The sequence below is a fragment of the Sprattus sprattus genome (genome assembly GCF_963457725.1).
Source record: "Sprattus sprattus genome assembly, chromosome: 2".
Taxonomy (NCBI): Eukaryota; Metazoa; Chordata; class Actinopteri; order Clupeiformes; family Clupeidae; genus Sprattus; species Sprattus sprattus.
The window spans coordinates 54,668,125-54,694,460 of NC_137921.1; the positions used below are offsets into that span (position 1 = coordinate 54,668,125).

Sequence of the window (26,336 nt, forward strand, 5' to 3'; positions counted from 1 at the left end):
ACCCATTTTGACACCTCTGCATTGAAGCTGTGTTTATAGCCTATCAAAATGAACAGATTCAGATTTCAGATTATGCTTGTTGCTGACCTGTGTAACGAAGTATGGTGGAGTAATTGGTTTTGAAACTACAGCAAAGTTCAGTGTTGTTGCATAATTTTGTACATATATCTTTTGTGTCATACAATAATGGTTCTGATACCGCCTTCTAATGCATGCATATCTAAGCATTCATTTTGAGATGGATGTGTTTATCAATTGAATTGATTATTTTACCTTCATATGAAGGCTAACATGAACAGATACAAGTAATATACTGTCAAATGATGGCAGATCTGGACTCTAAGTTCTCTGCTTGTTGACCCCTTGGAAAAACTGAGTGAATTCTTGTCAGTAACTGGGTTCTTTCTGTAACTTGCTTGTTGTGGGCCCTGTAAGCTCAATAGTGCTGATTCTCTGCCCACTCACCTGCTTAAATGTCCTGCTGTCTGCACCTTGGAGCCAGCTGAATAACCTGCTGCCCCATTAACATCCAGCATGTCAGCAGACTAATGCGCCCCCTCAGCCAGAGCAGAGAGAAGAAGGTAGAGGGGCCAAATCCCTTAAACTAATTTCCACACTCCTCCATTATGTCTGTCTGTGCCAGCTAAGACAGTTCTAAATGTTAATCTGGCTTCCGAGGCGACGGGTTCAGCTGGCTATGTTAGCGTTGTCTTCTGAGCACGCCATTCTTCATTTTCTCCATGGCTGATGGGGTGGGGGAGAGGTAGAAAGAATGAAGGAGTGAAAATGGCTGAAGAATAATTGAAAAGGGAACAGAAAGAGAATAAAGGGGAAAAAATGGACAAAGAGACAATGAGATGGCATTAGGCTCCCCATAGAGGAGGTGATAATGAAGATGAAGGCTGAGCTATACGTTTGTGTGTTGATGGGCATTTAGTTCTGTTCCATGATCCCCATCCCCCTTCTGACACTCCCCACACACATCAGTCATGCTCTATGGTTTCATTTCATTTTCTCTCCATGTCTGTGCAATGAACAACAAGGATGGCGTCTCACAATAGCTTCATGTCTCATCTCATTCACATCTCTTCATAGATATTTTAGGTCACTAAACCACAGGACCACACTCTCACCCCCTCCATGTTTGACACAGAAGCCTGTGCCAAATGTGAGTGAGAGCATACCGATGCAAATTTTCGATAAATGATGACAAAAGCATTTTTTTGTTCCCCCTCCAAGTCCTGTTGTCTTTGTCCCTACTCTCCTTATTATTCTCTCTTTCCCTCTCTCTTTCCCTCGTTCTCCTCCTCTTTCCTCTCCTCTGTTGATGAACTTGGTGTTTGTGGCCAGCAAGTCCTCTCTGTAATGAAATCATTAGTCACTGTGTGTGCACTGCCTCAGTCTCAGACCCCCTACTGAACCTGGCCTTTGATTAGCGCACACAAAGGTCACCAGTCAGACACCGCAGGGTGCTGCTCCTTCGGCTCAGAACACCAGTGACCTCTGCTGTTGAGGGTGCGTCACACCCTCATGTGCAAAGGCCACTCTCCTTTATCCTTCAGGCCTCTAGAGCACCCCTGGGTCTGACATTTACCTTGCCTGCTGGCAGTAGTGTTGTATTGCTCTGTCCTCTGTTAAGACAAACAGTCTGTAGCCTCAGCAGAAATGTGCTTCAGAAAGAGCTCTTGGCCCTTGGTCATGGCTTGGGTTCAGTAAAACAGTCCGTCCTCTCGTTCTTCACTTGATGAATTGGGAAGAAGCAGGATGCTTTAAGTTTAGGACTGAAATATGTCATGTGTAGTTTGTGTATGTGATCCCTCTGAGTGCTGCTGCTCTGGCTGTGTTATGTGCTCAGTCTAAGGGTGGCTTTACACGACAACGCTCCCGGGTGAAACCGATAAAATATTTTATCAGATGTGCCTTTCGTTTAGACGGCGACCAGCGTTTTTGGGGCTTAAAAACGCAAAAAAATGAACCCACCCTCCAGAGTGGAAGTCTTAAAAACGCTCCTCAGTCGTGTTCCCGTCTAAAGGGTTGAAAACGCTGGTCCAGTTTAGGGGTGTAAATCACACCCATCATGGCGATTCGATTCAGTATGGATTTCCTGACCCAACGATTTGATTATTTTCGATACTCATGAATACACCACGATTCGATTCGATTCGATTAATTTGTTCTTTTTTTTACCTTACAGGCTAGACAATGTTTCAGATTTGAAATAAATCAATGAAAGCTGTTATATCGTTATGCATTTTATTTGAGAAACAACAGCCAATAACAGAAGTAGAAAAGTTGTACTCCACCTAGGCCTATGACAACCTCATTCACTGAAAAATAATAATGCCCCTGTTATAGATTCTGAAAGGCCTTGCATCAAAAAGTACTGTACAAAGTACAAAGTGTTAACTAACAAAAATAGGCCTATACCACATTCACTATAGAATAACAATACTCAATAAAATCAGTGCAAAAGTGCACTAGCAGCAAACGGTAACAAAAAATAGGCCTGTAGTTAATTCAATTTAAAATGACAATGCTCCACAAAATCAGTGTAATGAGTGCAAATGTGCACTACTAGCAGCAAATGGTAACAAAAAATACCCCTGTAGGCCTACTTCATTCACTATAAAATATAAATACTCATCAAAGTGCACTAGCAACAAAAAGTAACAAAAAAAAACAAAAAAACATTTTTTTTTTTTTTTTTTTTAAACCGATACTCTTGCGGACGTGTCGATGCATCGTAGCGTCGGCTGTTGGATCGATGCATCGATGCAAAACGATTATTTTTTACACCCCTAGTCCAGTTAAAATAAAACAATAACCAAAAGAAATTGCAAGAAAACGTTATATCGAATCACTTGCAAAATCGCAATACCCACAGGATCGCGATACATATCGAATCGCCACCTAAGTATCGTGATAGTATCATATCGGGAGGTCCCTGCCGATTCCCGTCCCTATAGTACAGCCAAACAACAACAAACATGTCGGATTATTTCTATCAGTCGGAGAGTCAAGCTGCTTTGATATCTATCCAGGAGTCATTTCAGCAAATAAGCAGAGTAATCGCAGATATAACAGAACAGAGAAGGCGCATTAATTACATAGGGCAATTGTTTGTTACACTAGGTCTCTATTGCTTGTAGCTTGACTGTTCTCTCCCTTGTACGTCGCTTTGGACAAAGGCGTCTGCTAAATGACTGAATGTGAATGTAAATGTACACTAACACTGCAAATGTAAGTGAATAAATAAATAAGCACTAAACTCAATTGCGTTACTTAAAATAGACATAGTGGAATAGAATGGACACATATACAGTACATCCTGCAGTACATCCACGTCTGCACAGGTTAAGTTAAATTTCACACACTTTTGCGTCACCGTGTGCATGCAGATTTCCACCCAAAGATGCTCGTCTAAACGTGAAATAAAAAGTGGGAACGCAACGCCACTTTTGCGGTTTGTGTTGTCGTGTAAAGCTAGCTTAAGCATATATGCTGTCTAATCGGTGCTGTGCATTTCTCTTTGCCTTGTCTCACTCTCAAACAGGCGTGTGTACTTATGTACAGTGGGTTAGTGTTTTGTGTGTATAAGACTGGCCCATGGTGTATGTGAGTGTGGGATGGGCTTGGGCTAGTGTTTTTTCCTCACAGCTGCTGAAGGCAGATAGGAGAGACTGTAGAGAGAGTGAGAGAAGGGCCAGGCCAAGGACTTGATCTTCAATTTACCACCGGTGCCATAAGTTCATTTCTCTGTGTAGTATTAAAGTGTTTCCACTAGATTTCCATCCTAATCCAAGCCCTGTACTGCCATGTAACCTCAGTTCCACTTATGTGTAGCTTACACTGCTTACTCCTACATCTACACAGATACAGATACTTTTGTTATTGCTAATTACAATGTACCAACAATTGTATTGGTACAGCATTTTAGCTCAGTTCCAGAGCAAAAGGAGAGCCAAACAAGCATACAGGCACCATTGGGAAACCATTACAACACACACAAAAAGGAAAACGTATGATCAAACATATTGTACAGTGAAAATATTGCATTGCTTGATAGCCAAACTTGCAAAAGTACAATGATTGATGTGCCAGTGGAAACAAATCCAGTCTGAGTTCAGTCCAGTGCATATATTGCATTTAGCCAGCAGTATTTTCACTAAACAGCACACCGTCATTTCCTGACAATTAACCGCGGGTTATATATTGATTTGTATAATTTCTGCATTCCCTGCGGTTAATTCTCGGGTGCGGTCTATACATGGGAATGCATTTGCATGAGAACGCACACAGTACCTCTGCCAGGTAGAATTGGTCTCTCTCTCCTCCATAAACAAATCTGATTAATGTGTCGGTGTCGAAAAGTAGTCAAACAATTAATTATTGAATGAATAGTATTTTATCTTGAAATTCCCATCGCTAGAAGGTCTGGGAGGGGGTCTTGGGTTTGAGCGTTATTGTGTTCATGCTGACAATCATTAGGCTCTCAAGTTGAACACAGATGAAATTCCTTTTTAGATCCCTACCGTGGTAATCAGATCTTCAGGCCCATCAGTCATCAAGATTTGAGCTCTCTGGGATCGTCTTCTTTGGGAACAACCCATTGTTTTTCACTAGATTGTGTTCATCACAAGTCTTTGTCTTGTGTGACGTAAACCATCATAGAGATTTGTGAACTTGGATTATTTGTTCTTTGGTTTTAGTGGCTGTATAGCTAATACCAAGTCTGGGTAGTGGATGGACTAAACCTAAACGGACAAGTCTGGCCCTGAAAAACTCCAAACTTGTTGTACACGACTCATAAAGCTCCCCACTCCCTCAGCCCCATTTTCCCCTCCTTAGTCTTTTTTTGGCCTGGCAGGATCATATAACTCCCTGGAGCGCTTGGTTATGCAACTGTTTTCTGCAGAGGTTCTGAAGAGGTCTTACTCTTGAGCACACTTGTTGTGCTCCTTTAGGATCCAGCTCCCTGTCACACAGGCCTGGACTGCTTTCTCATGTTGAAAAATTCCCTATCATGAACTATGCAAGTGTATTTGCGTGTCTGTGTGTGTGTGTGTGTGTGTGTGTGTGTGTGTGTGTGTGTGTGTGTGTGTGTGTTTTCTGTGTGCGTGTGTGCGTGCATGCTTGTAGGGGTGTGTGCCCTTGTGTTTGTATATTGATATGCAGGTGGGGTTCTGATATGTGTCTGACTGTCATGTTTGACATGACTTCAACAACACTTCAACTCAGACAGACACGACCTCCTCTCTGTAACTGAAGGAAGAGGCGGTGTTCAGACAGAGGGAGCGCAGTGCTTTTGGGTCCCAGAGGTGAACAGAGGTGGACCGGTGTCCTTGGCCTCTGCCTCACTGCTTATGAGAACACCGGCAGTCCAGTTCCCATGGAGTCAGCACACAAACATCCAGCCTCTCGCTGCCTGCCTCACTTCCCAACCCTGCACTGCACTGCCACTACACATCTGGAACACATCAGCACAGCAAAGGGCTTGCGTGATAAATGAATACACACATGCGCACATGTGCAAATAATTTTTCCCTCCTCACTCAAGTACATAGTGTACTTGGCACACTATGGCAATAGGACAATACTATTGCCTTCAAGGTAACTGTCTCGATGGATGATGCAGTGTTGAAGGGTGAATGTGAAATATGATTACCCATATATGTTCAACATGTAAAATAAAATCCATTGGTTTAAACTGCTAGAAAAGCTTTACTCAACAAGTTCAGACATCATGCAGAAGGCCTTTTGCAATTCACAGGAGCAAAGAAACGAAGGGAAAAAGGGCAGTCCGTTAAATTAGCTTTCGGTGTATCTGACAAAAACACGTGAACATGAGATGAATATTTATAGGGTTTAACTGAGCATACACCGCGTTCCACATTATTATGCAAATGACACTTTGCTCAGATTTTCCTAAATAGTAATGCACATTCAGTCAGTATAATTTTAATTGTATTGAACAAACCTCCCAATGATAACAGTATTTTTTTCAAAAATAAAAAACTCAAAATGCAGTGTTCCAAATTATTATGCAGAGTTTCAAAGTCTCAGAGTTTCAAGATATTTTATAGGTTGTGAAGAACTAAAAATTGCCATTCGTTGAATTTGCAGCATTAGGAGGCCATATTTACTGAAATCAAAAAAAGTTAACATAGGACCCCTTCTTTGATATCAACTTCACAATTCTGGCATCCATTGAACTCATGAGTTATTTGATTGTTTCTGCTTTGATGTCTTATCAGGATGCCATAAAAGCCTCCCAGAGCACCTGATTGGATGTGAACTGCCTTCCACCCACATAGATCTTTTGCTTGATGATGCTCCATAGGTTCTCAATAGGGTTAAGGTCAGGGGAAGATGGGGGCCACACCATGAATTTCTCTTCTTTTATGCAAAGAATACCTCTGGGGCATTGGCTGCTATAGCCAATGCCCCAGAGGTATTCTTTGCAGCATGAGATGGTGCATTGTCATGCATAAATATGACTTTGCTATGGAAGGCGCGGGTCTTCTTTCTGTACCATGGAAGAAAGTGGTCAGTCAGAAACTCTACATACTTTGCCGAGGTCATTTTCACACCGTCGCGACCCTGAAGGGGCCTACCAGCTCTCCCCATGATTCCGGCCCAAAACATGACTCCGCCACCTCCTTGTTGACGTCTTAACCTTGTTGGGACATAGTGGCCATTCACCAACCATCCACTACTCCATCCATCAGGACCATCAAGGGTTGCACGGCACTCATCCGTAAACAAAACAGATTGAAAGTTAGTCTTTATGTAGTCCTGAGCCCACTGCAACCTTTTTTGCTTGTGAGCTGGGTTTAGGGGTGGCCGAATACGGTTTAAGGACACTTGCAAACCTCTTGAGCATCCTACATCCTGAAGTTCGCGAGACTCCAGAGGCACCAGCGGCTTCAAACACCTGTTTGCTGCTATTCAATGGCATTTTAGTGGCTGCTCTCTTGACCTTACGCATTTGTTTGGCAGAAATATTCCTTATCTTGCCTTTGTCTGAACGAACCCACTTGTGCTGTGAATCAGTGACAAATTTTTTCCCCGTCCGATGATCATGCACAATTCTTTTGGAAATATCCAATGTTGTGATACCTTGACCAAGCACTATTTGCAGCTTTTCAGCGGCAGAGAGATCCTTTTTCTTCCCCATTTTGCCTGAAACATGTAGCTTGCTTAATAATGTGGAACATCCTTCTTAAGTAGTTTTCCTTTGATTGGGCTCACCTGGCAAACTAATTATCTCAGGTGTCTGAGATTGATTTCAATCATTCAACTAGCCCTGAGACACAAAACCACCCATGACTTTAATTGAAAAACAAAAAAATTAATGTTTATGACCCTTAAATCCAATTTGCATAATAATGTGGAACGCGGTGTAGGTGATGTGACAATTTTTCATAAGTGTCAAACATGCCTGTGGTCATTTAAGGACCGTAAGGTTAAGGCTCTCTCTCTCTCTCTCTCTCTCTCTCTCTCTCTCTCTCTCTCTCTCTCTCTCTCTCTCTCTCTCTCTCTACCCCAACCCCACCCCCAACCTTTCCTTGTCTTTCTCTCACTGTTTCAAAATGTGTCTTTTTGTGTCTCAGATGCACAGTCATTAGGTGGTGTTTGGTTAAGAAATTGATCCCCTCCAGAACAACGCTGTGGGGTTTATGCACAAAAGCCTTGTTGTGACCTGAGCATGTGGCCGCCTCAGTCCTTTCAAGGCCACAGCCAAGTCTAATGGGCTGGAACTCAAATACAGACCCCCTTAAACTCATACAAACTCATACATTCACAGTGGGTAGGGACTTCAGATGAGATGTAGATCAGGAGGCTGTGTGATATGTTTGAGAAAGCAGCTTAAGCCCTCTTAGATTATGTCTCCAGCCCTGACACTGATGGAATAATTAGCCAACTGGTACCTTATGCCAAGATTGTCAATTCGTCACAGAGTGTGTAAGAGAAACTCACTATCAACTTTGTGTAGAAGGCGCTTGTCACATAACTCAGGGAGTTTAAGAGATTTGCAGCCACTTAGAATCCACTGTTTGTGGCTCTGTGTGATTTAGCATTAATGACATGGAATCCTATAATTCCCAGCCTATGCAGTGGGCCTGTTGATGGTGTCCACTACCTTATGTACTGCAGCCCTTGTCTAAGCCTGTTTCTATTATTATATGTAGTTAAGATTGCAGATTGTGCAATATTTAGATTTGTATATATTTATGTATTTTTATTATGATTACTTTATTTTACAGCTTTTGTGAGTTTTGTTATATTTTATATGTCAATTACATGCAAGTAATAAACAAGAGCAATCCGAGATTTCTGACCTCCAGCAAGGAGGTACACAAATCCGGATCCAGATCCGGATCATCCTGAAATTTTCAGAAAGATCCGCCCAGTAGTTTCTGAGAAATCTTGTCCACAGACAGACAAACAGACGGACAAATAAATTAATTAACGGACCCGATCGCATAACCTCCTTGCTGGAGGTAATGAATGGCGAAAAGGGCCCCATTTCCAGAGTGAGGGTAAAAGGAGAACAGTGGGAGAAGTGGAGAGAGGGAAGGAGGGGTGGAGGCATGGAGAGGAGATTGATATTCCTACAGAGGGGATGTGAGTGTGGACTAATGTGTTGGGGTGGGTATATACTTCATATAATTCAGACACAGCTTTTCAGGTAGGAATATCCCCTTTATTACAAGGGCAATTTGGATTATGGTTGCAGTTGAGTGGCATATATATGTGTCTTTGTTTGAATTGGTGTGTGTGTGTATGTATTTTTGAGTGTTTGTGTGTTATACCATTAAGTGTAGGCTATGCATTATACAGTATTAGTATTATTATTAGTGTTGGCATGTGTTTCTGGTGCTGTCACTTTGATGGATTTCACAGTTTGATGAATTGACACTGCCACCACTACATTCCTTGGCATCAGTCTTTCTCATTTTCCGGCAGCTGTTGTCAGCAGCTTGCCATTCGCCTGCACAGTCTGTTTCAGGTAATGGGCAGTTTCTGGCTGGCTAAACAACTGAGACACTTCATTTGGTCTTAATTTACATTCATGGAGACCAGAAGAACATCCTGTTTAACTGCTTGATAAGAAGGCAGTGGTGTTTATACTGTATGTATACCTAACAGCTTGGTGGTCACAAATGCATGCCCACAAGTGTTGTGGTCTGCTAACAGCCTTAACCACTACAGATGGGTCTAAGGATGAAGGATGACCGAGTGAATGTGAATCACACTGATATGATTTGAACTGGATGTCTGACTGCTTTGTAACACACACAGCAGGGAAGCTGTGCGTTTCTCAGCAGAAACTGTCCGTCCTTTGTTGGGTTTCATCATGCTGCTTTGGCTGACATTTGTTGGTTATTTCTGCCTACCTCTTATATGCATGGGAAGCATGGGAAAGACATACAGTGTTTTCTGAAGGAGCAGAACAGACACTGGTCATATCGTTCTACTGTGCCCTAATCTGCATGGAGTCTCTTCAGGCCCTAGTCATTTAGCACAAAGCCCTGAGGGTCTTGCCAATCACAGCACTAGGAGTGTCTTGCCTAATTAGGCTTTAGACAATGTGATTAGGTCATTTCACGTGCATTATGAGGTGGGAAGCCAGACTGATTAAGTCAGTCTCCATTTTCCTCAGTGGGTCTGTTTAGGGATGGTAATTGAGAACCCGTTCCAGTTGAGAACCGGTACCAAATTGCCGGCGTGTTTTTCTGACAGTTGTGCATTGCAAAAACCATTGCTGCATGACGTTAAACTCTGCTCCCATCCCTGAAGTGTCATATTGCTTTTATATAACAGTTCTACTAGCGACTAATTGAGTTAGAAGACACCAGATTGTGTTTTCTTTAGTTCTTTCAGTTTAGTTTTTTCATTCTCTGTTGCCCAAAATATTTCCAACCTGAGTTTTCCTTTTAAGAAAATGAGCTTTACAATTTATTTTTAGGATTTAAAATATTTTGTTTATGAAGGGAATCAATAAAGAATTAGACCAATAAGCAGAATCGAAAATAGCATTGGTATCATTGCTGCACGAACATCGTTCTGGATCATCCTTTTAAATTCAAGCAGCTACTTCTGGAGCTGGGAAGAACACTGAGACCAAACAAACTATTCATCCTGACTGGCAGTGTCCGGTGCTGGCGTCAGGACCGTAAACAAAGACGGGGCATGCACAGAGGTCTGCGCTCTCTGGCGAACAACCGGATGAACTGAAGACCTGTACCCTCCCACAGAGAAGGCTCATGGACTGTAGTTTCATGTTCTTAGTTTCTCTTTACTCCCACCCTGTATCAGCTGACCCTGCTCTTTGGTGGTGGCTGAAGAGACACACTGACCCTGATGGCAGATCTTGGAAAAACCTATTTGTGTGTTCAGGTGTTCTCCACAGCTGGAAACAACATTACCCTAGAAATAGCTAGCATCCTCCTAGAGAAAGCATTGAAAATGAATTGGCAAAATGGCATTGGTATCAATACAATCTTCCAATTCCCTTTCCTAGGTCTGTTTTGGTTGAGCAAAAACACAATTGGTGGGCGCATGATTTTGCATCAGAGTGTGTGAGTGTATGCTCATGCAAAACACAAAATGATCAGCTATGTATTCTTTCTTTCTGACCATAACTTCGACCGCATTAGGCTTCCAGTGTTATCCAAAGAGACTTTCCAGGATTCACATCCTTGACCCTGCCAGGGTACAAAGACATGTACACCTTTTAAGTTAATCAAATTTGTTTCTATGATCAGACCTTTGTGCTGACCAGAGGATGCCTAGGCCACAATGAGAATTTTCCATTTTTAAGCCCTTGTTTGCTCAAGTCATCTATTGATTGATGCGCTGTATGTTGGAGCAGCATTCAAACACTCAGCTGACGTTTTGATGTCTAACTGAGGTCTCCAGCACTGCCTCCTGTAATCTGGGCTGCTCTCTACCCACTTGGCTTCTTGTGTCAACCTTCAGTCATCCTTCCTGTGTGCTCCAGAGCTTCTAAGCCTTTCAGGATATGATGATGAGACCAACAGTTGCGGAAAAACATCTGGGAGGAAAGAGCGCTGCGCCAAAGCCACAAATGAGTAACACTAGACGGCCTTAAGGAGCTATGACTGGTGCGGCAGTGCCTCATTATAATCTTTACTGTAAACACCACACCTCTATTGACCCCACAGCCAGCCCACCTTCAGCTGATATCTGTATTAAGATGTGACCGTTCCCTACACCGACTAATTCTGCAAAATCCTATTACACGAGGTGTTGGTAGAGGCCAGTAGGAGGTAAAGACTTAATGTGTAGAGAGAAATTGATAACTCCTATTTATAGCTGAACGTACCTAGCTAAGCACATGGTAAGGGCATGACTGAAGTTGGCAACAGGGGCGAGCTTGAGAACAAGCCTTTTATTCTTTCTGCCCCACTATGCTTGCTGTGGAATGCCTACTGATCGGTCCAGTAGAACACTTTTGGTATTGAACCCATCTGCCCTTTTGCTACTCCTCTGTGTTTGTATGCATGTGAATGTGTGTGAGAGAGAGAGCACTTATCCATGTTTTTGTTCAGTGTAGTAGCACAGGCAATGTGTGTTTACTTGTGCAGCTCAGACCAAGCTGATTAATGGTCTGCCTGGCACCCTGCATGTTATGATTCCATAATGGCATTCAGCCACGCTAACGGACACAAAGGCAATCCGTTTCAGATTCACAGTCAGGGTGCAGTTGGATGTGAATTTAACAGCAGAAAGTCGGATTGAAAGACACTTTGAAAGTGCTGAGCCAGTAACCACATGGCTTTCTGGCTGGAACGCCAAAACATCTTCGTGGGCTTTGTGAGCAAGTAACAGGAGATTTAAGCACTGGAACTTTGAAGCCACCCAGAGGAAGTGACTGGATGTGATGATCATCTCTGCCAGGTTTCCACAACAACGGTCTCTGTTTGGGATCGTTTAAGGCTCATAACAGAACAGGGTTTGGAGCCGCATGCTGAGATGTGCACGTGCTCAGAGTGTGGTGTTGTTTTGATGGCTTGACCAAGGTCAAAAGCAATTGCCATCCTTAATGGCGCTCTCCCTTTGATCTTGAATACTGAGGGGCGACTCGCTGATTAAATGTGATAGCTGCTGGAAGCAGATTTGCCGCCTGCTTGTCTGTGCTGTGAGTCACATCCTCGGCAAAACAAACTTCTTTTTTATCGGGGGAAGCGGGTCCTGCTGCAGATGACGGGTCAGTGGGTACTGGGTATGCATGTTTGTGCAGTCTGGGTATGTGAAGTGGGTGTGAAAATGTGTTGATAGTGTTGGTGTCTGTTATGACGTATTGTTGATACCCGACCTGTCCACATCCACTGTGCATGGGCCTTCCTAGAGGAATACAGCATGATGGGAGATATGACTGCTGAGGAGGAAAGGTCTCTAATCCTTCCTCCTCCTCTTTCTCCTTTCCTTTTATCCCTTGCTCTTCCTTTTCTGCTTCTCTCTGACTACCCTCTCTCTCTACCCTTTCTCTCTGTGCTCATCCATCTCATGTTCTTTCTTCCGTTCTTTCCCCGTCTCTCCAGAAGGAGTTTGCGGCGCCCCCTCCTCTGCTCTTCAGGAAGCTGAGTAACCCTGACCTGTCCCCCGCGGCAGGGAAGACCAAACTGCAGCGGCAGCTCAGCCAGGATGAGAACAGAATACGGAGAAGCAGTATGGTGAGCGGTCTCACAGGTGAGTCATACTGAGGATAGACTTCACATATTGCCCATTTCCTCTGGGGTTGATGGTGTGTGTGCGTGTTTAATGTGTGCTTGTGTGTGTGTGTGTTGTTCACATGCATCTTGTTGACCTTCAGGGAAGCAGCTCCTGCCTCTGTCCAGCAGCATGCACAGTGGAGTGAGCCATATGGCATGGCAACAACCTGGAGAGCCCAATAACCTGGTGCGCATGCGGAACCAGTCTCTTGGCCAGTCTGCCCCCTCCCTTACTGCAGGACTGGTGAGTTACGTGTTACCCATGCAGTCACATATTAACACAGTCATACGCGCACGTACAGAGGCAGAGAAAACTGTGTACAGACACACATTTTTACCCTCACGCTCATATATGGTCCCGATCATATACAAAGATATGCTCAGATACACAAAATCATATACGTTGTTGTAATATCATAACGTACATATGCATTCATCCACACATGCTCTCAAAGAGGTACTACACACGCACACATATTCATTCTCTTAATCTTGTATGAGCCCCTACACACACATGCATGCATGTATGAAAACATGCAAGTGATTTCACACTACAGAACAGAGACAGACCCCGGTATCCAATCCATATTTGGAAGCACAATCTTCATGAGTTTGTTTGGAGAGAAATGGAGCATCTGTTTGTGTTGTGGATGCAATCTCCAAGCAGTGTAGTGTTTGTGTTTGTGGGCAGACACACTCACAGCTGTTAACTGAGCCTGTGACTGTCATGTGCTGTGACTCAGACTCTCTCAGATCCACACCCACTGTCCTTTTCACGACAAAGAAACATGCAGCAAGTTCACGATCAAAACGGAGTCGGAGGTCCTACTGTACCCAGATTAGAGCATTTCAGATTAGTCGACCAGGAGGTAGTTTAACTATTATTTTCCTTAAGGCGATGACCATTATGCTGTCCTACTTTAAGAGTTGAGGAATAGGTCTGCCATCCAAATTTATAGGGGATAAAATATATATAATATGGAAATGATAGGAAAAACACTTATCGTAATACGGCGGTTCACATGTCGGTATAAAACTAGCGTACTGAATGGTTCGACTCCATACCTTTAACTGTTGCACCCCTAATGGACTATGATCAAAAGTGCTTAATGAACAAACCATGATGATAATAGACAACAATCATTATACAACATATGAACATGCTGTGACACCATCTAATGGGCCGACTGCTACATCTGCTGGACAGTCTTGGTGCTGCAGTCTAGAGATTGTGTTCCTTAATTTAAACCATCAAAGACATGAATAACACTCTAATCTGATGAAAGGCCAAGGTTAACACTTGGTTTGACAGTTTTGAGAATATGCCCCTCAGCTTGGTTGTTCAAGGAAGAAGTCCGTCAAAAACTGATGGGAACACTACTCACAGCCATTGCTTGTCAGTAGGTGGCAGCAGTCTCTCATACTCTGTTTGCACTGCATACTCTGTTTTCACTGTGTAGTCAGCACGTAGTTATGAGACTACAGTACTTTTCAGTGGACTTCACACGAACATGTTTAAAATAGTTGAAACACCCGGTTTGTTTTTCTTAATGGACATGTTATTCTTTAAAGTATCTACCAATAGTGGGTTGAACCAAATATCTGTGGGTGATGTATTTTGCAAACAGCTTTTCTGTAGGGTTTAAAACTATAATAGTTCTTGGTTTAAATCCACAAAGGTGATTAATCAGACAGTATCTTTCTGTTCTGTTTTTTAGGTCCTAAAGAGCAATACATTATGGCAACTTTAGGATGCATGAGTGTTCTTCAGGGCCTGAATTATCAGATATGGTCTTATTCTGTTTTTACGATGATCTTTATTATTGAAAATCTTCATCCTCAGATCGGAGGAACAGTCAGGGCTGTCAGAAAGGTTTACTGAAGGTTTATGAAACTCATTGGCAATTTCTGACTTACTTTATCCCAGCATGATACTTAGGATAGAGGAAATTGAGCATCGGACGCCAAATGGAAAATCTGATTAGTGGTGCTGGGTTGGGTAAATAATGCTGCTTTATTTTTTTTTTCCATGAGAAGTTTATTAAATTTCCTTCCCATTTCTGCAAAGCCCTTTTACCATCATCTGTTAGTGTTCTTGGCAGAGATGAGATGCACCTCAACAGATTGGGGCTTATGCAGCGCTGTGTAGTGTTCATTAGATAGGCAGCAGACTGCAGTGACATTGAGTACAGACGGGCAAACTAAACCTTATGAATTTTATCCATGTGGTCACTTGAGCCAGTGGCCCATATTTATCTCATTGGCCTCTGCCAACTCTCACGAGGGCACCCTGTGGGCATCGAGCGGCCGCCACTAAAATAACCCCCACCCCCATAGTGGAGCTTTCATATCTGAGTGGTGGGAGAAGGGCAGTCTGTAGGGAGCCAGGGCTGGGCAGGCAGATGGTGTTTACCTATGATGGCCCAGTGTGGGGCCTTGAACACACACACACGCACTGGGTTGGTGTTGATGTGTGTGAGAGAGGGAGAGGGTGTGTTTTGTTGGATGCGTGTCACACAACCTCATTCTGTTTACCAGTAGAATGTTGCCAAGATCAGTTGGAGGGTACAAGCTACAAAGAGGTCAAACCTTGGTCAAACTCTCTTATCTGTTGTAGTTCCCTCTTTACAACCTTATTAGGGGTTTCAGTTTACATAGAAAACTGCAGTTTTTGATAGATATTTTATGTGTGCAGATTGTCTCATCAGATTTCTGCTTGTAGTCATTTCACTCTCATTTAAGATATGCATTTCCTTTCACATCCTGTGAGGAATATATTCCTATTAGAGATGGGTGTTGGGGTTTGACAGTGAAATGTCCAGGTGTACGCCGGAGGTCCTTTCAGACGAACAGAAACTCTAATATTTTGCTATTCTATGTAAATATCCCATTCAGTACAGATGAACGGGGCTAGAATGGGTGTGGCTGTCTGGGATTGGAGTACAGTGTGGAATTAACATGTGATTTACATACGGGCAGAGAGAAGAAGGGCTTGGAACAGGAACAGATGCTTCAGGGAACATTATTGTTCCTGCCTTGGCTGTTTTTTTTTGTGCCGTTGGTCCTATAAATCCCCCCACCTCTCCATACGTCCTCATTAGAATCTGTGGTGTGTCTCAAGAGAGTGGCAGCTCCTTTGAAATTGTAATTCACACAGCAGACGTTCTGAGAAACAAACTCCTTTCCCATTTTTGCCCATTAGACACTTACAACGCAGTATAGGAACTTACCCTTTTACTTTTTCCAAGCCATTGAGAGTGAGAACAGATTCAGTCTACCTACTTCTGTCCCTTCCTTTTTTTCTCTTATTCATGCTTTGTTTCTCTGAGCAGAGCTGTTCATAGACTCATTTGTTTGGGTTGGCTCTGGTAAAATGGAGAGACGATCTTGGCCTTTGGGCCTTTTGTCTGTCAGCTCATTTACAGTGTGAAGAAACACGGGTGCAGCTGCCTCTCCAGAGCCCCGCCAGTGCAGTGCACAATGAAACGGCCTCGGGTTGGTCTGAACAATCAGGAAGAGTTGAATAATGGAGCCTCCAGAGGCCGTACAGCTGAAGGCCTCATTTCGCATTTGAAGAATAAAAAAAAAAAGAGAAAAAATGATTAGAAAAAGGTGGTTGGTTTTGTCTTTCATAAAGGAGTTGAGACATTCTGTTGTATGTATTTATTATCCAAGACTGGGAGTAGTCTGTCACTGTAAGAAAAGTTGTTTGAGGCTTGCGTGTTACTTTCTAAGCTCAGGAGCACAGCACTCAGGGAGGATTTGCAGATAGAGGCGCTCTCTGTTATCCATTATAAAGGAATAATGCCATCCACTCTAGTTAGGAGTCCATAGAGAAATGATTTTGGCATTGAAGTCAATAATGTTACCATGTTCTCCCAAACCGCAACAATGATGTTCTAATACTGAGGGTATTTATGCCCCTTTAAGCCAGGTCACCAGACCAATAAAAGCCCCATTTGTTTTCTCAATTTCTCTCTGCCGTCATAAAAGATTGTGCATAGGATGGGTTTATGCTGTCTGAAATATTCATGGAAACCCTATAAATAATTTCTTGAAAGCCCTGCCTCTTATCCTAACCAGCGGAACTCAAGGGTGGCACTAAAGGGGGCAAGATGATTAGACGTCATTGGTGAGAGTCTGTGACTGTGGACATATATGTATTCAGTTCATACGTCTGTGTGGATAGCATTTCAACATTCTCCAATATATATTGAGCATGATAAGATTTCTTGTCTTTTGAGACTTAATACTCCAGGTTTAATTACTCCCTTTCTTTACCTTTTTCTAATGCCAGAGTGTTTTCTAATGTATTTACTGATTTACGGTGGGTCAATGTAAAGCCCCTCGGACCATGAAATGTCAAATACTCAGTGGGAACACAGAGACCCAATCTACCCATTCTGCATACACAAAACAAGACATGAAAGATAACCCAAACACTAAATAACATTAAATCTTCCATGACTTTAGTATTTCAGTGTCAGCAGTGTTCATAATTCAGTGCTAAAGGAGGACAGGGTGGGCTATACCTGGACTCACCTTGTGTGGGGAGCTGTAGATAGCTACACTTAGCCCAGATAAGCCCTGTGCTGTGTGGAGATGTACTAGGATAGTTCATGGGTGCAGCTCTGTTCAAAACACTTGTCTTGATTGAACTCTCATTTATCCAAAATCAGAAGGAAATGGGCAGACATGGCCAGGTAGCGTTGTGCAGTGTTATGGCGATGCTGTGTGCATCCCTGCTGTTGCCACAGCAACATTAACAGTTGTTTTGTACTCTTACGTTTCCCATGGATTGAGTTGTCTTTCTCATTTTGTTATGGATTTTTAAATAGATATTTTCCCCCTATGAATAATTACAATACATTTTCAATCTGAATATATGGAGTGTGCACTTAATTGAAGTGTAAACTTAATTATATGACTGTATGTGCTGTTTTGCTGTATCCCTTTGCTGTATTCGGTTTCTTGGATTTTGTAATCTGTATTCTGTTGGATGATGATAAATTAGTCCATTTTAGCAAGCCTATTTAGCAATCCTTGTGTGAAGGACATTTAGCAATTTAATTGGTTTAACATACTTAATGTAGCCCTAGAAAAACACATTGAATTTGTCACTACATATATTTGAACGTTGATTATTCAGTTTTGTGAATAACGTTCCTGTTATTGGCGTGGTTATAATGAAAACGCATCATCATCCTGGAACCATAGGACAGAAATGCGGCAGTGGGTAGAGCGAGATCCAATTACTGCCAAGATCCCATATGCACTGGTTTTTGAGTAACCAACTTACCGCAGCACATGTAAATGCATTATGGGATTTCCCTGCCGTAAGCAGGTTTCCTGTGGTAGTTGAATTGCGTGCATGTAAGTGCATGTAAACACAATCATACGTTGCCACAGAGACACAGAGCATAGCATGCTGTCTTCTCCCCTCAGGCTGCATCCTCTTTGTCTTTGGTAAATGCTGGATCTGTTTCTCTCATCATTTGTCAACTCGATGACTCTTTTCTGTAGTTGATCATGTCTGGAGTATCTCTGGGTACAGTATATGGAACTGCTGATATCAGGCTGCCGGTGTAGTCCACACACAACCTCACCTGCTTTACTTACTTGATTATGTACACACACACACACACACACACACACACACACACACACACACACACACGCACACGCATATTCATGGAAAGTAGGCCTGAAATTCTCTCAACCTCACTTACTCAATCTGACCCTGTTCTCTCATAAACAGTGAACAGTTTGGTGAGGAGATGCCAGCTCTCAGACTTATTATCTTATTTTGAATATGTTTTAAGGGCATGAAGAACATTTTATGGGAAGGAGAAAGACAAGTACAGACTGCTTGGAACCTCCATGGCTTGGACCATCTACATTTAACTATGACCACTTTTACTACTGGTCTTATTGTTGTTCTCTACCACCACACTGTGATCTCTGTCCCCTGCACCCCCTTTCCCTCTGTCTGTCTGGATGACTGGTTCCATACAGCAATTTAAAATGCATATGAAAAATTAAAAGGCTGTTGCCTGACATCACTGTGTTGGAGCAGGAAACACAAAAGCATGCAGCATGCAATATTAATTATAGCTGTGAGCAGCTAATTTACTGAGGCGCCCAAAAGGCACCAAAATGAGATGCTCCACCCACAGTAGTTTCCCCACACATAAATTTAACTTGGGCGGGCCGTCCAGGTTTATTAACTGCTGCCAAAGTACATTTTCTGACCCATTTTAGTTTTTATTTAAAATAAGAAAGATTTTGTTAACTGTCTGAGAGAATGACACTGTTTGCGATCAATTCACTTGTGGACAATCTCCCCTCGCTCTACCCCGCCCAAACCTTTTTGTCTGCAAGAAGGGTGTACTGACAGCTGCACTTGAGATACAGAAGACACGGTGGATATTTTACAAGCACAGACCAGGAAAAAACACTCCATTTGTCCTTATTGTGAAATTGTTCTCTGACTTTGCTAGTAGCCTCGAATTCTATGAAAGAGAGCGCCAACTATGCTAAGTTGGTAGCTACAAGACTTCAGCACACCTAGCTTGACCATTGACCGATACAAAGCAAAGCTGTTATTGCTAAATATAAGGAAGATTATTATGTGTTTCTGTTGAGGCTTTGACAGTTAGAAAGACGCAGACTTAAGCTAAGGTTAGACTACAAAAATGTCCAGGCGTTTACCCAGCAGATATGAGTATTCACAATGAGGATGACTAAGAGAGACGCACAGCACCACAGGTAACATAGCCAATGTTAGCATTTAGTGTGGAATGGCAATACATTTCCTATGTGAATAAAGTAGAGTAAACTAAGGGTTGGATCTGTGACATTGATAGAAATATTCAATAAATCAAAATATTGTTTTGAAGGTCACACATATTTGTCACATGCTACCACCACCAGTATATTTCAGATCTGTGGGAAACACTGCACAGTGGGGACCTTATGGATAATGCTCCTAGAGCTGGAAATACTGTCGCAATCCCCCATCTGTCCTTGGTTGACTCAATGTGTAAGTTTATACCCACCTCTGGAAAACATGCATGAATATGTTTCTATCAGTGTGCCAGGAAACTTTCTGTTCATGGAGCCAGGTGACATTTAGGAAGTTACACTACCTCAGAAAATGTCTTATTATAATAAGGCAGTAGCGGAATTGTACAAACTTCTAAAAAGCAACACCCGAAGGTTAGATGGTTTGCATGTCATGCAACTGACAACTTTGGTTCATTCTTTCATTCTATAAAAGTTAGGTTTGTTTTTTCTATTATTATCTGACCTAGGCCTCCTGTTGTATGTGTTGTCTTCTGGTAATGTCTGTGTTTGATGTATTGCTTCTTTTTTTCCCGCTCTGGCTTTGGAAGTAAACACGGCTGACCATACTCAAGAGATAACCTGCTGCCTTGTTGAGGTGGGGATGGAATGCAGAGTAGAACGCAGTAAAATGGTACCCATGGCCAGAAACAACAGTTCTGCTGCTTCAGAAAGGCAACTTATTTATTTATTTATTTCATTATCATGGCATTCTGGAATAATATTGAAGTGAAGTGTATTCATTTTCTGTTGCCTAGACAATGTTTGCATCCATTTGTGATGTTTAAGTGCTGTATGCGTCAGCCACCCTGAGCATGTTTTTATGAATGCTATTGTAGGGCCTTGAGCCCTAATGCACCCACGGATGGTCTGCAGAGGCGGCAATTGGCTCCCAGCTGTATCTGTGCTTTGGGCTTTGCAGGCCGTGCCTGGTCTAACAGAGCTGATCTAATGAGCAGCGTCCTTGAGAGATGAGTATGAGTCTCACACATTAATACACACACCCACGCCTCTGTGCATCTCTGTCTGCACATTTGGGTCACAAAAAATACATACACACAGGCACGGTCCTGTGTTACTTATGAACTTGCCTGTGTTATTAGAGCGTTTTAACATTTAACAGTTATTTTAGCCTTCAAGCCTTCTTATTTAGTCAGTGTATGCTCGCTAATATTAGATGTTGCTCCATTGCCAGGGCTTTTGTTAAATCTAACCACTGAAAAAAATAGACTGAAATTATATAAAACATTCAGACATGTGAAGGGTTAAAAGCATGTTTAATATGTTATGTATTAATGTGTATATATGAATGACGAGGTTGCCACCGCTGAAGTTCACATGCAGCTCGTGGGTGGCACCGATTTCTTACCATGCGTCGCACACAATCGGTTGGCTCTTGTATCTCCGTCATTATGTGGGTTGTACTCATGCAGTAACCATGCCATCTCTTCTGGATTCCTTTTTGCTTCGCATGTGAGATCATATCTATTTCTCCAGAGTATGGAAGAGAGACAATAGAGGTTGTTGTGGAAATGGTTAGGCAGACATATTAAAATGAGTGCTTTAACGGGTTATTAACGGCGTTAACGCAAACCCATTTTAACGCAGTTCATTTTTATTTATTTTTTATAGATTAACGTTCGCAAACTGTGTAGTAGGCTAACGTTACGATTTGAGTGAATGGTGGCTTTCCAACAGTATAAGATCTATTGCCGAGAAGCATGGTTACAACAAAGAAATAATCTACCAAAGACAAATTTCCTTACTTTTTGTTCTATGTTTAATTTTTTAAGGAGACTGTTAAATCAGTAGATTACTAGCTATCATTTCATGCAAATGGAACTGCCATTTACACTGTGTAAGGTTTTTCAAAAGTTTTCTTTGCTAGCAAGCTAGTTAGCCATCATAACTAATTTTCACTGTGAGTGGGAATGAGGTTTTTGTATGTGTGCGTTGAGGGGCTTGAGGGGAGCGGTGTAGTTTCTTTGCTTGAAATGCCCGTCCCTACTTAATACAACTTTTAAATTGCTATTAGCACAACAACTACATGGCATTTAGTTTTACGTGATCCGATAACTTAACGTTGATTTAACCGCAGTTTATACATGGATCAGTCAGTACAAATATGGTGCGGTTAATAATTGAGAAAATACAGTAGTGTGTTCCATCTGTCCTATAAGCAGCCAATTCAAGGGTTTTTCTTTGATATAATGTTCATGAATGCCAAATGAAATGAATGGCATGACCAGATTCTATCAAATGCCTAATAATGGCTTTGTGTGTGCAAGAGTCTCCCGTGTTAGGAAGTCGTAAGATCCTGAAAAGATCCCTGTAGAGGACCATTCACACCAGTGGGAGCTGCCTGGTGATGCATTACGGTGTCAGTGCTGTAGGACTAAATGGCGTTTGGCTGCTTCAGATTCTTTTGTTCATTTTCAAAGTATGGTTAAAAAGAGAATTTAATTTTTTGATCTTGTGGGGGTGGTTGTATTCAGCAATAGCTACCACAAACAAATAAACATGAACAAATATTCAAATTTGGTATTTTATTGATGCAGACAGACATATGAAAATACTGATGGGCCCATCATACTTAGTATATGCTTGTTGCAAACATGGAGGAAATGAGATCCTAGTCTTGTTCTCTGTTGTGCTGCTGATGATTTAGGGACCTACTTTCTTCCTTGTAATTTGAAAGTTCGCCCCAGTTTGTCTGTTGGTCCCGCTATTAAATTCTTCTGGTGGAATATCCATTAGACTGTTGCTGTGTTAACCCCAACAGATATTTCTCAACTAATGGAAAAGTGTTGTAATGGAGATCTCATTGGCCTTTGGGATACACCTACGGGGTACAATGTTCTTTTTCCACTGCGAAAAGCTGTTGCTTATTGCTTTGGTGTCACCATCACACAATTGTCTTTCCATTCTTTGGCTTATTTACAAGGTCCTGCGGACAGACTGAGTGAGACTCAAATCGAGAATATTACTGACTGAAATTAGGAATTGGATCAGCTGAGTGAACACTGTGTGTGTGTGTGTGTGTGTGTGTGTGTGTGTGTCACTGTCATTACAACTCTTTAGCCATTTGTGTGTGTGTGTATCCCTTTGTCTCTCTATCCCTCTAACCTTTTTCTCAGGGCCTCTACACTGACAAAATTGCCTCATTCGTCTGGAGAATGTGACATCATGTCCGGCAGAGGCTGGACAACTCTGTGAAAACGAACAAATGCCAAAACCTGAAAACCAATCATGAAGCTGTTAGTTTCTTTTCATTTAGTTATTCAGCTTAGAGCTGCTACGAAAGGAAGCTGTGTGTTTTCACTGAGTTGCCTTGATCGATCAACGTCATATCTGGTTAATCACCGGTCAGACAAATGTTATCTGCCTCATCATCGAGTTCCCTTTTGTGATATTCTATTCCCCATCCTCCATGCTTATTTTGAGATCGTTAGAAGAGTGGTGCATTACTTGATCACCAATCCATCACCACCCAGTAGCAAGGCTCTGTATTGATTGCCCTGTCTACCACTAATAGTTATTATACCCCCATCCTCACTTTTAACTCTAATGTAAAGGCACCACTCCAGGAGTTGATTGCAGGTCAGCACATGCTTTGAGGGTCCTTATATGCCCATTGTTCTTATGATATAAATTGTTGTCATGTTCAGATTGCTATTGCTTAATCCAGTTTCACAGCTCCAAGTTCAGCCAAGTTCATGCTTTTCTTTGTTTGTTGCATTATCAAGTTCAATGAAGGAAACCACAGGTATTAAGAAAACAAACTGGATTTGGAACAGTTTCGCAATAGTTACCGCATAATATGCTAAATAAGGAAGGTGTCCTCACTGAGGAGCCAGGAATCACATGATTTTCAGAACCACAATATATATCAATAAGAATGTTTTGAAATGTAGCTCAGTATGGTTTGGGCTGGCTTTTGTTATGCATTGTGGAAAGGTGACACTGCGTGGAATCACTTTGTGATTAGGCATTGTATTGAGTCTTGTCTCTGTGTGACTTTGAGAGTAGCTCCCTGTGCCAGCAGGTTTCAAATCAATCTTCAACATCCACTGAAGGTTCACATTTTCATATTTATCTGATGGATCATCTGAGGCAACACATACTTAGATACATTGTGGTGGGCTATTTAGCAGAAGCACATGAGGACTAGTGTCTAGAAAGCAGTTGACAGCACTGAAGAGGAAAAGGGCTCTTAAGAATGTGAGGGTTTGATGAGGAAGATGGTTGTCATAGTTGGTGTTTTGTCTCTCTCTCTCTCTCTCACTTAACAAGTTGATTGAATACCTCAGTGGTGACAAGGAAAGGTTTGTACTCTTCATTCCATAGTCCGCCATGTGGACTTGATAAAGGTTCTGTGTAGCACAGAAAAACACAGAAGCTAAAGAAAACAGATCTTACACGTGACCCTCACTCACCCATGATGCCAAACTATAGGATTTATGAGAATAGCAGGACGAAGGTAAATGGGAAATGGACTGCATTTATATAGTGCTTTTCTACTCATAGAGCACTCAAAGCACTTTACGTGTTATTGCCATCTACCCATTCACACATCGATGGCGGAGGCTAATATGCAAGGCGCCAACCTGCTTTTCGTCACAATGGTGACAGAGGTGAACAAGATATAGGTTGATGTCATTGGATGAGGATTGTTCTGTAGTGAAAGCCTTAAAGCTTCACTACAGCATGAATACAGATACATGGTAAACCCATCAAAAGCCCATCAGACAGTGTCCAGTTTTTCTCCTGCTTGCTCTTTCCAGGAGGAGGTTGAACACAATGAATTGGTTCTCATAACAACTGACCTTCAAAATCCTATCAGTGATGTGTTGCTGGGCAAGCATTGCATGCAAAACCAGCCCATCAGGGATGAATCTCCAGTCAGGTAGACCACAGAGCTTGGTTAAGGTTGTATGACATATTGTTAGAGCTGTTGGAGTGTTTGTAATTTGTTTTAATGTCCACTCCTTTCACAATATCCTAATTGGCTACATTTTGTGTGTATTTGCTTTGCTAGGCTTTTTGTGCACAGGCGTACATATACTGTAAAGGCTTTTAGAGGCTTGAACCCTGTATTTATGGATTTGAATGGATTTGTTTGTGTCAAACAGAGCTGAGGGTTGTTGTACCATGGCACAATCTGATAATGCTTTTAAACCGATGGAGGTACTTGCACAAAAAATTGAATGGGGCTAACATTCAGAAAAAATAATGTTTTATCTGTAATATTGTAATTTTTTTTGTCAAAATAATTTTCTCACAAACATGACAAAGGCAATTTAGCTTGGGCATTGCGTCTCTAACACACATTTGCCACATATGTCAAATGAACAAAATGTCATACATTACCATATGTTACCATGGCTCAAAATATGATCAGACTTCCTGTGTAAGACACTTGGTAGTTAGGCATGGATAAGTGGATAGCTGTACTGCTACTGATAAAGCCTCTCCTCACTTGACTATGCTTAATGATTGGCTAATTTATTTTTACGGTTAATTTATTTACCATATTTATCAGAACTCCAACTAGTGGATTGTAGGACTTTGTGGTGCTGTAGCCCAAACAAATGCCCTCTCCTTCCAATGTGCGGTGAAGTTATCTGGTTGGTGTTTGCCAGAAAGCCTGCTGTGATTAAAGGAGGAAAATTGAATTGACTTTGTGGTCTGTTCACTTTTTAGTCTTGGGCTGCCACAACTCACTGGTCATTCGATAAGCCCATCTGCCCCCGTCTCCCCATTTCAGCTCTCTACAGTGCTGTCGTCCTGGAGCGCGTGAATTGATTTAAAAGTGATTGGTAATCCCTGAATTGGCTGTTTGCTGATGGGGTTTTGTCCTGGTTTTCAGTTTGCACTGTGGTCTGCTCAGTATCATCCAAATGAAGCCACACCTGCCTTTGAAGAGCATTCAGGCAGGACATGGAGCTGCCTCGTGGGCACCAACTCCTGAGCTGCTGTCCCCCTACCCTTGGATGTGGTTTGGACAGGGTTACTGTATCTCTGTAATATTGTGAGGCTAAATTAAGGCATAGTTACGTTCAGAAAGATTTGAATTTTGATGCAGTTACAGGATTACTTTTAAGCCCCTTCTCCACCAAGAACGATAACTATAACAATGTGAAAATCCACATTTGTGAACGGTTACATTCTATAAACAGTGGCACCAAGCACCCGCTGCACGCACCAGCTTTGTTGGCAGCTTAGGAGAATGGATACTGACCTGTTACGGCTGGACCTTGCACAAAAAAGCAAAACGAAAACTAGAAGGACGTGGGTTCAAGAAATTCTTCAAAGACGAGAGGAGTTAGTAGAATCAATATTCTGTTACGAAAGTTGTCGTGTTTTGAAGACAAATTTGAATGAACTGAATAGTCTATTTATTGGTCATGTTATTGAGAAATGTAATGAAATTCGGGACTCAGCATAGCATTTACTTTTAAGTAGTTATTGAACTACATTGGTTGTAACAGGCAATTTTCTGTCATTATTAAAATGGCTTTATGCCTTGTTAGATTGATTTTATTGGCTCATTATTGAGTATGTTAATATATAATATAATAATATATATCTTAAAAATGAGTTCTGTCCCTCAGCTTTGCTTGGTTGAATGTGTGTAATCTGTGACGAGTGTGTGGCATGCAGCCATATCTGTGTGTGCCATCAGACGGCATATGTGGGCCAAGGGTCAGTGGGATGTGCTGGCGTCAGGCTCACTGCACTATTTTGGCG

General features: G+C 42.1%; 1 protein-coding gene across 2 annotated transcripts in view; it reads left to right on the forward strand.

The window, feature by feature from the left end:
• mast2 (microtubule associated serine/threonine kinase 2) overlaps positions 1-26,336 on the forward strand; it is a 119,813-nt gene that overhangs the window by 21,580 nt on the left and 71,897 nt on the right. For both annotated transcript variants that reach the window (XM_080833197.1, XM_080833198.1), the window contains exons 2-3: positions 12,573-12,720; positions 12,845-12,987. In XM_080833197.1, coding sequence (XP_080689323.1) covers positions 12,573-12,720; positions 12,845-12,987 — 291 coding nt within the window. The remainder of the gene's footprint in view (positions 1-12,572; positions 12,721-12,844; positions 12,988-26,336) is intronic.